The sequence below is a fragment of the Misgurnus anguillicaudatus genome, chromosome 23 (assembly GCF_027580225.2).
Source record: "Misgurnus anguillicaudatus chromosome 23, ASM2758022v2, whole genome shotgun sequence".
Lineage (NCBI taxonomy): Eukaryota > Metazoa > Chordata > Actinopteri > Cypriniformes > Cobitidae > Misgurnus > Misgurnus anguillicaudatus.
This window is the reverse complement of record NC_073359.2, coordinates 1685001-1700286: the sequence shown is the minus strand read 5'-3', so window position 1 is coordinate 1700286 and position 15286 is coordinate 1685001. Positions and strand designations below refer to the sequence as shown.

The 15286-nt window shown below is 35.7% G+C and overlaps 1 protein-coding gene across 10 annotated transcripts in view; it reads left to right on the top strand.

Moving 5' to 3' along the window:
• Positions 1 to 2799: 2799 nt before the first annotated feature.
• Positions 2800 to 15286, top strand: part of LOC129453153 (dedicator of cytokinesis protein 3) — a 171086-nt gene continuing 158599 nt past the window's right edge. For 3 of the 10 annotated variants that reach the window (XM_073861350.1, XM_073861347.1, XM_073861343.1), the window contains exon 1: positions 2806 to 3284. In XM_073861350.1, coding sequence (XP_073717451.1) covers positions 3248 to 3284 — 37 coding nt within the window. In that variant the 5' untranslated portion in view covers positions 2806 to 3247. Of the gene's footprint in view, positions 3285 to 15286 lie in introns of all 10 variants that reach the window. The other 7 variants (XM_073861348.1, XM_073861344.1, XM_073861346.1 and 4 more) reach the window with 5 other exon arrangements.

The window sequence follows — 15286 nt, the reverse complement described above, 5'->3', positions numbered from 1 at the left end:
GTGGAAAATCCCACCCTGCCCCATCTGCTCCCCCTTACACTTTAAAAAAAGTGAAGGGCTCTTCATCTGCATTTTCATATAATGATACTACTACAAGATAATTTTTTTTTTGTGTAGTTTTGGGTTAGAATCTCATGCATACAGAATACTACATATATTAGATATAAATAAAATGATAATAAATAAGCATTTTTCATTGAGAGTGTAAATAAGACAGTATGTTTTGTTATGTATTCTGTCAACAGGTAGCTGGAATGACTTATGGTAAACAATAACAAATGCATGAATTCCCAGGACACACTTACGCTTGTCATAGATAATGTGGGCTGGCAACGCAATTATACCCAGATAATTATAGTCAGATTAGGATTTATAACAGGTTTGGCAGATGGCTGGTTAACCCACATTTAGATGTGGCATGTTTACGCTGCAGTGCTTTTATCAGATCAACACATCAGAATTAATACATAATAAAAATGTTGCTCTTGCAAAAATATGCAATAATTTCAATTTTATTCTAATTGAATAGTATTGTATTATATCAGCATTGCATTTGTCATTGGCATTCCTAAACTCATTTAAGTCATACTAATCTTTACTACAATATAACTGCTATAGCTTCATATTTTCATCATTGTTATGATCCAATCCTAAATTTAACCATATTTTAACTAGCGAATTAACTAACAAATGAACCATAGATTTACTATAGTAACTATAGTTTACCATGAAATTTGTTATTAAACTGTAGCAATACAAATCAATCCTACCAAAAACTTACTATACTTTTACTAAAATAAAGACATGGTTAATTTCCCACATGAACAAATACTAGACAGTATTTACTGTAATAATGGTAGTAAAATTCACTGATATTGAGCCATACTATAGTAAACTACAGGATTTACTACAGTTTATGTATTTACTATAGGTAACAATACAGAAAAGTATTTACTATAGTAAACATTGGTGAAATCCCCTGATGCTATAGTATCTTTGAGCTGTACTATAGTAAAGACAATAGTAAACGGTAGTAAAATTCTCTGATACCATAGAGTTTCTAAGATTCACTAGTAAATACTATGTAGTACTACAGTATTTACTTTGGTTTATGTATTTATTATGGGGAATTCTACAAAACACTATAGTATACAATAATATTTACTATAGTAAACAGTCGTGAAATTCCCTGATGTTATAGAGTTTTTAAGCTGTACTATGGTAATAAATACTATAGTAAACAATGGTAAATTTTCCTAATACTAGAGTGTTTTTTGAGGCTATACTATAGTAAATACTATGTAGTATACTGCAGAATTTACTTCAGTTATACTGCTATAATATACAATAATATTAACTATAGTAAACAGTGGTGAAATTCCCTGATGCAATAAGGGTTTTAAGCTGTACTATGGTAATAAATACTATAGTAAACAATGGTAAAATTCCCTAATACTATATTGTTTTTTGAGGCTGTACTATAGTAAATACTATGTAGTATACTACAGTATTTACTACGGTTTACTTATTTATTATGGGTAATTCTACAGAATGTTATAATATACAATAATATTTACTATAGTAAACGGTAGTAAAATTCTCTGATACTATAAAGTTCCTGAGATGCACTAGTAAATACTGTGTAGTACACTACAGTATTTACTACAGTTATACTGCGATAATATACAATAATATTTACTATAGTAAACAGTGGTGAAATTCCCTAATGCTATAGAGTTTTTAAGCTGTACTATGGTAATAAATACTATAGTAAACAATGGTAAAATTCCCTAATACTATAGTGTTTTTGAGTCGAACTATAGTAAATACCATAATAAATACTATAGTAAATGGTAGTAAAATTCTCTAATACTATAAAATTTCTGAGTATACTACAGTATTTACTATGGTTTACATATTTATTATGGGCACTTCTACAGAATGCTATAGTATACAATAATATTTACCATAGTAAACAGTGATGAAATTTCCTGATACTATAAAGTTTCTGAGATGCACTAGTAAATACTATATAGTATACTACAGTTACTATAGTTTACATATTTATTATGGGTAAATCTACAAAACACTATAGTATACAATAATATTTACTACAGTAAACATTGGTGAAATGTCCTGATGCTATAGTGTTTTTGAACTGTACTATAGTATACTACAGTATTTACTACAGTTTACCTAATACTACAGAATACTATAGTATATAGTAGTATTTATTATAACAAATGGTGATTAAAATCTCCTGATACTATAGTGTTTTGGAGCACTATTACAGTATACAGTACAATATTTACTTTAGTAAATTGATAGGCTACAATATTCTGATACTAGTGTTTTGAGCTGTATTAAAGTAAATAATATATATACAAAAGTATTTACAGTTTCTCTATTTACTATATAGGATATAAAAAGGTACATATGCTATACTATGCTACAAAATACTACAGTAGCCTATACTTCAATGTTTAGTATAAAACTGTAGTAAATCATAGTAGTGATTTATTACATGGTTACACAAACATGGTTAATGGAGAATGTACTACAGTTTGTCTACTATGGGCTTTATTCATGGGTGTTTTGTAAAAAATAGATGTTAATGACAGAAAGCTCCTGAAAGGGGTAACCATGGTAATTTGTTTTGTAGTACACACTGTTCATTTGTGCTATTATTCAGTGTTTCGTAACATAATTACACAGTATCACGACAACTGATGCGAAGTGTGACCTGCAATTGTCATGAAACATCGACCCGTCCGGGAAAAGTCCAACAGGAGCGCGCGCTCTCCCGTGCGCTACCGTCTGGTAAAGCGCGCGTCCCGTTAAAGAGCGACAGTCTGCGTCATGTGACGGCGAACGGACGAGAGATGAAGATGGCGCAGCACCGGCGCTGATTCCGAAGAGTCTCCCGTGGCACACGTATGCTACTAAACATCGCGAATCACCTCAAAATCGCGCACGAAGCGCCACACGCGCCCGCAACTCGCGTGACTGAGTTCGTCCTCGGGGTGATTTAACGGATTGCGGCGGTGAATCACCGACTGACCGAGCCGATGAAATAAATAAATGATTGTCTCCATCCTTCTAAGATGCGGCTGCATCCGTAACGCGCGGATGGAGAGTCAGAGCTGATGTTTAATATGACACAGCTGTGAAATAAACACGTTTGCGTTTACTTTCATGTGTCATTTCATCAAAACTCTTCTCTTATCTTGGTGATTTTACCGGGATCATGTGGACACCGACTGAGGACGAGAAAATCGGAGTGGGTGAGTTGAAAGATTTGGGTTTTATGACTCTTTTTATGCTTGAATTAAATAGCGACTGTATTTTACGTGGCATTTGAATGATTAGGGAATGTAAAGGACGGATGCGTCGCATAAAACATAAAATGTAAATGTTTATGTAAATGCTATTAAGATATTTGTAATCTTCTTTGACACTTTAATATATTTAGGCTGTTTTTGTAAAAATCGTGATGTAAATCTGTCGGCACGACTGTTGCATACTAACATGATGTTACAGTAGTACACACTGCAGATATAACACGTGACCGACAGGGGGCGCCAAGACGAGTGCGTTTCCAACAGGTGCACAGAGGAAAATACCCAAACATCACTAATAATAATAATAATAATTAAATCACCATACTTTAAACCTAACCAGCATCTTTTTCATCCAGAAATGCTCAACATAAGGTTAGGAATAAAAAAAGAAATTGCTAATATGGAGATCATGCACCGAAATGCATCTGCAGTGCAATATCCAGTAAAATGCATCACATCGTCTGCAGCTTTTATTGACAAGATCAGACTTTATCAGGGTTTCGTGCTTGCTATGATGGTCATTATTCATTTTAAGCATGAATGCAAGAATATTGCTCGTCTGAATCATAGTGGTTGTAACATTGTAGTACATTTCAGTTGTGTGTCTCATAATGGCCTGATGAGTCACGGTGTTTAAAGAGAGCAGCATTAAATGATTGGTTATGTATCAGCTTGCAAAAACAGATCAAATGCGGATTAATCAGATGAGTTATTTTGTTACTAGACTCTGTCGCCCTGTCGCTTCACTTCCTGTGCTCGTGTGAGTCATAATACAAAATGGCAGCCCTCAGCATCTCTGGCAGATGCAATTTACTCGCTATTCAAATGTTGTAGTAGTGGCTTGAGGAATCTTCATGTTATGGGATTTAGTTTGTGCAAACTTCACTTATTGGATATTTTGGTCAAATGGTCAAAAATGGTCCAAAGCCATCAGTACACTTTATAAAGATCCTAATATGTACAATTTAGGTACAGATATGTATACAGTTGAGTATGTATATAGCATATGCACTATTTGGTACCAAATGATGTACTAATATATACTTTTTAAGGTGCAAAGGTGTACTTTTGTGGCCCCATGGACCATTTTTGCCCATTGTTTTTGACAGTGTTGTATATTTTAAAGAAATGGCACTTAAGAGGCGAGAACAATCATTTTAGTTTTCTAAAAGAAAGATTGTATTGGCTGTAAGGTTTTACATTGTGTTTGTTTAATCATTTTTGTTATTTAAACAGCATTTCAAATTTAAAACTCTTTTAATAGATACATTATATATTATAAATCAGGACATTTCTGCTTTTTACTTTTTAATAAGAACCTTAAGTAGTTAAATATATTTTGTTCTTAAAATTAATTTCCCTACTGAAACATCCAGCTAAGACCAGCATAAGCCGGTGAGCTAGTTTTAGCTGGTCTCCCAGTGTGGTTTGAACTGGTTTTGCTGATCTACCGCGTCTAGTTTGCCGCTTGAACATTTTGAGTTTACTCGCTTCATTCGCATGTGAAATTCTAGTCATTGAGACATTCACACAGAAATTCGCATCATGGGAGGGGCTTCTTCGACTCCGCTCGCTTCTTGTAATCACGTTACTACTAGAGGAAGCTCCTAATTGGTTAATGCGGTTATTGTTAATGAGTTTTCAAATTTTTCAACTCGTGTGTTTCTCGCGGCAACACTCAATTTGCACCGCGCTAAATGCCTCATTCACGCCGCAAGACCTCCAGATGCACGTAAACGCGTCTTTACATTGACTTTACATCGAAATCACTCGCGCTTGGCGGCTCTACCGCGGGTGGTGTGAACGCAGCATAAGTGTGTATTAGTACATGTTAACCAAAGATACAAATCCCAAAGTAAACAATGACGCAAGTTATCGTCTCCAACGTATATCTCTTTTCTTGGACTTCAACAAATACACGGATTGTTTACTTCCTGGCCCATTGACGTGGACATTATCAACTATATTGTTGAACCAACATGGTTCAAACGACGGATGTGCAACAAAGTTACTACATTTTTAGGAAACAGTTGTGACTAACTAGTTAGTTTCTTCAACTATGCATCATACTATAGTGGTGTAGCAATGAGTTATGTTGTTGTTCTTACCCAGTCTCACGAAATTGTGTACCTATAGTAATTTTTTGATTCTTCTTCGTATACTGTCACGAATTTCTGTTTGTCTCATTGTTACGTATTGGTTACTCAACTGCTTTTTTACTATTTTTAAACCATTGTTGCTTCGGTTTAGGGTTAGATTTGGTGTTTGCGTTAGGATGTCACTTTAAGTATTGGTTTATACTATTTTTCTGATTTATTTTTTTATATTTTCTGATTTTTAAACCATTGTTGCCTGGCTTAAGGGTTATGCTGCTTTCACACCAGCCGTGGTAGAGGCGTCAAGCGCGAGTGATTTCAATGTTAAGTCAATGTGAAGACACGTTAACGCGCGTCTGGAGGTCTCGTGGCGTGAATGAGGCGGAATCGCGTCTATCACGCCACGCTAAATGCATTATAGCGCTAAACGCATTATAGCGCTAAACGCGTCTAGTTCGCGCAAATGGCGCAAATTAAGCGTTGCTGCGGACTTTAACGTGCCGCGTTAACCAATCAGGAGCTTGCTCTAGTAGTGACGTGATTACAGAAAGCGAGCGGAGTCGCAGAAGCCCCTCACATGATGCGAATTTCCCGTGAATCTCTTGATGACTAGAATTTCATGCGCGAATGAAGCGAGTAAACTCAAAATGTTCAAGCTTCCAACTAAACGCGATAGACGCGAATTTGACGCCTCAAATGCGGCTGATGTGAACCCACAGTTAGAGTTGGGTTTGGGTAAGAATGTAATTTTATGTAAAATAGGACAAAACAGTTGAGTAACCAATGCGTGACAATGACACAGAAATTTGTAATACGTTCACGAAAAAACGCGGAAATTCGGCAGTGTCACGAAGGATAATCAAAAAATTACGTGACTGTGGGTACATAGTTTCGTGAGACTGGGCTGTTCAGGAAACGCACCCCTGGTTAGTTTGAGACTTTTTATTAAGAAATCAATTTGTTTAATAAATTTAGTGTCGATAGGTTGTTGTATTAGGTTTAAAGAGACATAGTTCACCCAAAAAATGAAGATTTTGTCATCATTTCCTCACCCTCATGTTGGTCTAATCCTGTATGAGTTTCTGTTGAACACAAAAAATTTGATAAATGACTGTCGACCTCATCCATCGACTTCCATAGCAGGAAAAACAAATAGCAATATATCATGCAGCCCTAAAAAGTACTATGAAAGTCAATGGAAACCATCAACCGTGTGCTTACTATCGTTTATCCAAATATCTTCTTCTTTATCAAAATACATTGAATTATATTTAAGTAAAAAAGAGAAAGGATGTGAACAGACTACTGATTGTAAATCTATGAATGTAGATCTGTCAAAAGGATGGGAGCTTTACATTCCGATGCAGGAGAAGGTGGCAACTGGTGGACGCTCTCCAAAAGGGCCGGCCTCTCTGGCACGCCGTTGAAAAACAGCTATTCACGCTGGTGTTGTGTGAATGAGTCTTTGTAATGCAATGAGCATGTTGAATGTGATGCTAACCCCCTAGCCTGCTAATGCACCACACAGCTTACATCAATGAAGGCCATTTTTCTCCTCTCGCCTACATTTACTGTAGAAGACTCATTTAGCTGATGTTGTTTCAACATTGATTCTACATTAGTGGGTCTTTTACATTAACCTTGTCATTTAGACGACTTGAGTTATTACCGCCCTGGGTATGAATTGAACTCGATCGGTTGAAACTAGGAGCTATCGGGGACTTTTCATAGGTACAGTAGATGTTTCCCAACAGATATACTTTCTACCATTTTGAGGCTGGTTATACGCCAAGCGTGGCCTCATTTTAGTTTCTTTCGCAGGAAAGCAGAGTCATAGGTGATATTGTTGGTATAATGAAGATAATAAGATAAAAATGTTCTGCAAGAGGCCCAATCGTCCAATTTTGAAGTTGAAGAGGTGAATTTCAGCTGTCGAGAAGTGATGTGCAATTTGCACATATATTCTCATTTCCCTCAGGTGTTGCATAACGTTACATTTAGTGCACATTTGCACAAGATTATTCTATATGCCTGAAGGTGACATGTAAAGAAACCAATTTGTTTTGCTTATCAACAGAAGAAATTATCCATGTTTTATTTGCACACTTATGTCATGAAACACATTGCAATTATAGAGCTATGTCGCAAAATGGATGCATGCTATTTATATAAAAGTAATGTTTCCTATTATCTGGTTATACTATAACACTCTTAAGTGCCTCCACATTATAGTCACACGCACATTTTCCGTGAGTTTCCATGTCGGATGTCTGACATCAAGATCCTTTCGTTGTTTAATGGCAACATTAGCACTTACAATGTGTTGATAGACGTGATAATTGCAAACAGCAAACATGAAGTCTCAGGCTGGCTTGTCGAAGCGCCACTAAAGCTATCAAGTTAACAGGCAGATGGGGGGAAGTATTTTGTCTCTTAATTTAATCTGTATCGAATGAATGGCTATAGAGGCCCCGGCTCCCCTGCTGCGCCCGAGGACACTTCGGATATTTGTGTTTGAATATTCATCTTCGCTTAATGAAAAGACGGCGCTCAATTAAAGTATTATAGCTGGATTGGGCAAGTATAAGTATGCTGAGAAAGAGGGTGGCCATTGTTGTTTAAGAGATCCAGACATTACACAAGATGAATAAAGCGCTCAAGGTTTTAGTTTTTCTGTACTTTGAGTTCTTGCAGGTTTTGTTTTTGTGTTTTATACAAAAAGTAGAAGGTTGAACTAAGAAACATTTCAGATACTTACTTATTTATAGTTAGTTATTGTTTGTTAAAGTGCTTTCTAAGGCAGGCTTCTCAGCAAACTGAACAGGTGCAAAACCCTCAAATTCAAGGACTAAATGTGGGGACACATTTAAGGTTACATCGTGTTACCTTTTAAGATACATCGTTACAGTTCCCTTTTGAGGGAACTTGCGCGTCACTGCGGTGACACTTTGGGGACGCCTGCAGGGGTACGTGCGTCTGAATGTGTACATCAAATTCAACCAATGGTGAGACTTAACGACAAAGACAGGGTGACACAGGAACCAGGAAGTATATCGCTATCTGAAATATTGACAAAGACGGCGTTACAGAGATGCAGGAAGTATGACAAGAGAGACGCAGCGTCTCGTTCCCTTTTCAGGGAACAACAGTTACATACGTAACCCAAGACGTTTTCATTTGTCAAACACAATTATGCAAAAAAGCATTTTGTTATGAATCAACATTCGCATACAGAAGATATAAGAATGTAAAGCGAACAGTTTAGCACGTGTGCTTTAAAAGTCTAGAATTTATATGATATTATCCTACACTACACAGGGAATAACATGGATTTTTTTCCCCCATTAAACGTCTTGCATAAATAGTTTCAAGCACTTTCAATGACTATGTATCTATGTATGTATATTTTCAAAAACTTCCCAGGGCCTTGAATTTTTCTTCAGATTCACAAACTTTCAAGGATTTCAAGGACCCGTGGGAACCCCGAAACTACGTCTTAACCCTAAATATTAAACTTTAGTCTATCTCTTCTTATTATACAGTGTGTGATTACTTACTTGGCTTGTGGGTCGATAAAAAATCCTGAAATAAATGTACAAAGCAAAAAAGGTCCCTACCTGTCTCCAGGAAGCACCCATTCAAAAATTACTCCTAAAGAGTTCATATTAGTACCTCAGAGGTACATACTGGTACTAAATGGTACATATTATGACCCCAGTGACCATTTTTTGACCAGTGCATGGACCCAAATATCATAAAGACATCAGGGGTCATACTACAACCCCTTAGGAACTACAATAAACACCCTATAAACTCCAGGGCTCCAGACTGCCACCAAATGGTGGCCACTGAATTTTACATCCAGTCGCACATGTGCGACCAGCAAATTTGACATTTTTTTGTGATGTGACACTGAATTTAAAACAGCACATTGTACTTTCTGCATCTATCATCAAAGTATTTATTAGTAATACAGTGGAAATTTGTAGAAATGTGGATATTTGGTTAGCATGTTGATTTTCGGTGTGTGCCCCTAAATTTTCTGGTTGCGCCCCTAACATTTTCAGTTGGGGGCCCCTGTGCACCTAGTGGAAAAAATTAGTCTGGAGCCCTGAACTCCATAAACAGCCTTAGTTAGTCATATTGCCACACCCTGGGAACCATTTCTATGACCCTAGCAACACGCCAGAAATATTTACATCTGCAGAAAATGTAAAATAGTTTGATATTATAAGTCACTCTGTAACATATTTCTGCATAGTTTTGGATTCGATTGTGTAAATTCAGATGCTCAGCTGCTGGCACTTGAAAGCTGTAAAACTGCGTTTATTTTAGTCTCTGTTCTGTCTCCACAATACAGCCATATGAAACAGCTGGAGTGTTTCTTAATTTCATGGCTATTCATTTGATAAACTACGAGTAATGAGAGAGAAACACATGGAGAGGCAGATAGGAGAGGATAAACAGACATAAAACACAGCATCCACGATCAATGTTTTACCACATATGCACCTCTTAAGAGTTTAAAGGATTTGCCTGTCCAGAGGGGCTCGCCCGTGTGTTCGGTCGCAAATGTCACTGTCACGCCATAAGCAGACACAAATTTTAGCAAAAAGGGACGCCGGATGGGAAATAGCATTGAGATGCGAGTCCTGTCATTCGTAGCTCTCACACGCTCTTTGTTTGTCAAGCTTCCTCTGCACAACTAACATTGAATGTTTGTTAGAGGCGCTGAATATCGATTTTATGTAAAACCAAACCCTTTCAATTCCTAATTGTGTCTTCCATCGTGCATTTGAAAGCTATTTAATAAGCCGTCTTAATAAAGTCTTCCAGATCTGCCCCGCATCTAATGGGTTTCTCTGGATGTGAGTATTATGGACGAATTGACAACAGTATATTTACTTGTTACATTTATAGTTGATAATGTAATTAGAATGTTATTTTTGCTTAGTAATGACTCGTGTTTGCAGTTTATGACTAAATATGAAGATAATAAAAATAAATCCATTTTAATTTAGGTAAAAACGTGTTTTCTATACCAAGAAAGTGACAAGATGAACCACTATTTTCTGTTACAAACGTTCACATGGTATCTTTAGGTTATAAAACATTAAAAATTCAAATTCATAATTTGATTTTCAAAGATTTATTATAAAAAACATTTCCGCAAATGCAATAAATACGTTTTTTCCCCAAAATGCTATAAATCTATTAAATCAATATATAAATGTGCATTTATCTTTGCCATGTTATATTCATTTAGTTGACTAGTGCTATACACTGATTAAAAAAAATAAACATTAATGACATTAATCAAAACACTTACTTTGTTATATTAAGAACACTCTCATTGCTGTGGTTATACTTGACGTTGTCGCTGAACTTTTTTGACAGTGATCAGCCGTAAAATGTTTTGGTCCTGCTCGATTTTTGTTGACTTTGAGTAAAATAATGTAAAGTTTTTCATAAGTTCCCCTGGGGTCAATGTGTTAGCATGACAGAAGCTCGAAGCCGTCGTATGAGAACAAGCAACCGCTGGCATTTTTCCTTCGCCCGAGTGCCTCTCGTGTAAATTATTAGATTTTGATGGCTTACGTTTCTTCAACGCCACAGAAAACCACCACAGGTTTATCAATGCCATTAAAAGTATTATTTTGTTTTTGTTTGTTTGTTGATCACGAAGTACAAGATGAGGAAAACTCTTTGTGTATTTAACACGCCGCCATTTTTTGTTTACAATGCGTGGAATGGTGTGCTGTGATTGGTTGAGCGGATTTATTGCATTCTGCAGAGAAGGAGGACTGGCGTTTGTCACGTTTTGGAACCAAACTCTTCATATGATCTCTATAAATGTCAGAAAATGCTTAAAAGTGCAAATAAATTCAAACGGAAGTCCTTAGAGTAGGCCTATCAGTCTTAGCAATTACTCCTCTATAGAATCGCATGTATTATTTATGATGTTAAAATACCAGAGACAGGACGTTAAGTGCACAAGCTTTTTCTTAGACAGACATTTTTATCTTCATAATAGCTTGTACCATTCATGTACAATAGGACCAGGAGCATTTTTCAAGACTGTATCATTTTATTGACTATGAGTGTATAATTCATTGTGTTGTTTGTACTGTGAAGTGCTGTATCTATTTGTGTAATATAGCATGAAGCAAGACATTACACACTGTATGAAAAAATGGTCAGAAATGGAGCTGGGGTGGTACCCCATAAAAAGTACACTATTGTATTTAAAAAGTTCATATTAGTACATAGTGGTACCAAATGTATACTGTACCTAAATTGTACATATTAAGACCTTTTTAAACGGTACTGATCGCTTGGGACATTTTTTTCACCATTATTTGTCAAATGCGAAGCAAGTTCGTACACCATGATTTAACAACATCGGGTGTGCTTCAAAAGAAATAGAAAAAACTAGGGCTGTCAAACGATTAATCGTGATTAATCACAAAAAATAGACGTTTGTGTTTGCATATATGTATATATGTTTGTGTACTGTGTGTAATTATTATGCATGTATAAATACACAGACATTCATGTATGCATTTTAGAAACAATTACATGTAAATATATATTTATTTATATAATTTATATTATATATAAATAAATTGGAGCTGTCAAAAGGTTAATCGTGATTAATCACATCCAAAATAAAAGTTTGTGTTTACATAACATGTGTGTGTACTGTGTTTGAATATTATGTGTATATAAATACACACACATTCACGTATATATTTAAGAAATATTAGTATTGATATACTGTATATAGATTTATATAATTGATATTATAAATATAAAAAATATTAAAAAAATTCTTAAACATATACATGATTGTGTGTGTTTTTATATATAAATAATAATTATACACAGTACACACACATATGTTATGTAAACACAAACTTTTATTCTAAATGCGATTAATCGTGATTAATCTTTTGACAGCCCTAAAATAAATAAAATATATCTAAAAATTTTTACTTAAATGTATACATGTATGTGTGTGTGTATTTATATATAAATAATAATTACACACAGTACAAACACATATAATATGCAAACACAAACTTTTATTTTGTATGCGATTAATCACGATTAATCTTTTGACAGCCCTAAAATAAATAAAATATATCTAAAAAAATGTTACTTAAATGTATACATGTATGTGTGTGTATTTATATATAAATAATAATTACACACAGTACAAACACATATAATATGCAAACACAAACTTTTATTTTGTATGCGATTAATTGCGATTAATCGTTTGACAGCCCTAGAAAAAACCCGACCTTCTGTAGAAATCAGTTAACATGGACAGTGTTACACATTTATGCTAATACTGCATAAATACTAAATATATTTCTTTATCATTTTATTTTATTTTAATAAAATATTTGTACATATTTTTATGCATTTGACAGACGCTTTTATCCATTACAAGGTATTTTTATCGGTTTGTGTTCGAACCCATGACCTTTTGCATTGCTAACGCAATGCTTTTCCACTGAGCTACACAGAACAGAAATCCTAGTTTCTGTTTATGTCTGGGGGTCTACTTTTAGGCATTTAGCAGACACGTCTATCCAAAGTGACTTACAGAGGTGAGGAAATCAAAGCGAAGCAAAGCGATTTGTCATAGGAAAGCAATTAGCATGAGAAGTCCTGTACAAAGTCACTTTCAGTCCTTAAGGACACATCACTGTTTGTTTGGGCTGTATTGTAATCATTATAAGATGAAGGTGAAGGTGACACAGTAAGAGATGATGTGGTTTCAATGTAGTGCTGTCCATGGTGCTGAACACACATGCTTTCTTCAACACACCAATTCTTACCTGAAGAGGTTTGGCAGCAAATCTGTTTACCACGGTTTTTTAACAAGCACAAACCATTCGTCAAATCCTCAGTTAGATACTCCTCAAACATGAAATCCCAGGACTTATGTCAATAACAACATAATCACCATGAAAGCGGTGCCACGGATTCCTCTATTTACCTTTTCCTCCGGCCAAACACGATGCTCCTGAATGGCTCGACTGAGCAGCTGTCAGCTCATTAGTAAAACATTCACCCGAGAGTTATCCCGAGCTGAGCTTTTGCAATCCCTGACTTTGTCGCCTGTGGGTTGTTTAGACAGTTGGGATCGAACCAATCAGGCTAGCTGAACAAACTCGAGTAGATCTCTTTCAGTCACATGGTTAAATGTTTCTCAACAATAATTTCATAATTTAAAGAGCAGTTTATTGTCCTTGATGGATTAAGCCAGATGTCACCAAACTGTGAGCTTACAAGCTCAGATTTTTTTTAAAGCTGTAGAACTTCAGCATGTGTGTGATGGTGGTATCTTCCTGTTTCCCATAAGGATGTAAGTCATCCCTCTTATAGACGGGCCCAGCAGAAGGGCCGTAGCATTGTGGGATTCTGACGGAGAGATCCGTTGTTGTTATGGCAACTGCAGTGAAACAGAAGCCGGCCCTGCGGAATTCTGGCACAGGGATTCCAGCATCACCATAACAACCGTGATGTCACAATCAGAAATCAGCATGCTGTCAAACTGCTGAATCACATGTGCCAATGACCTTCTGTAGTGCAGCGTCTACAGATTAGCATTAGAGCGTCTAGCATTAGCGATTGGACATCTATTTAGATTTACTTGAGAGAAGATGCCTTAAGTTGATGGTTACTAGGGTGGTCTGGGTGATTGGTAGGTGGTTATAAAAGACTCTTAAGTCTTTATGATATTCTGTTCCTTAGAAATCAATATGATACTAAGCTTTAGAGTGTATTAAAGTAAAACTTTTCACTCTGATCAAGTCTAGATACTTGAAAAATGTCCTTCAGTAGAGTAAAAATACTTTCCTATTGTCCACCACTGTTGTTGACATAAAGGATTAAAAGAGAGCTTTATACTTAATGTGAAAACCATAGATCAGAATATGAAATTGTAATGGTTATACTTTCTGTACAAATATCTAAGATGTAAGAAACGTTTAATCTTTTATATATATATTCTAGAAGAAACAATTGATATATTATAGTAAAAATTGATTTTTAGTTCTGATGGAATCATTTATAACAGAAACATAAACAAATGTTGAATATGCAGATTCTTTAAATATTGGATATGCCATCAAAATAGTTGTTAAATAATCATCTAATATGACGTTATTTCAATACAAATGTACCTTTATGCAGGCTTGTTATCCCAGTAACACAATTAAAATTTGTTCTGTAAAAGTCCCAAAGCTAAAACCTCTCACCAGTATCTGTCCCGTTGTTTTCCAGAGCATTCTGAATGTGCTGATGTCGGGTCCACAGATTTATTATTTTTCTCTGCTATGCTGCCTTTTCTCTGAGCCCAAAATAGACAGCTGGAGTCAGCTGTTAAAACAAAACACGCTTGACTTTTGAAAGGCATCACTGCCTATTGATTAGCCTCAATGACTTTGGTAATGGTGACTGTGTATGTAGTTTTCTCTTTGGCTGACATGTGTATGTGTGTGTGCTTGACCACTGTGTGTGTGTATGTGTGTGTGCCTGACCACTGTGTGTGTGGTTACAGAGGGGTCTAATGATTCAGTCAAACACCCCTTGGTGATGGGTGACTAAAAGAAGAACTGCATTTCCATTCTTTCATTTCTTTAATTTCTAGGCCATAGATAGATAGATAGATAGATAGATAGATAGATAGATGATTGGATGGATGGATGGGTGGCGGGATGGATAGATGGACAGATAGACGGACAGATAGATATGTTATAGATAGATAGACAGATGGATGGATGGATGGATAGATGGATAGACGGACAGATAGATAGGCCATAGATACATAGC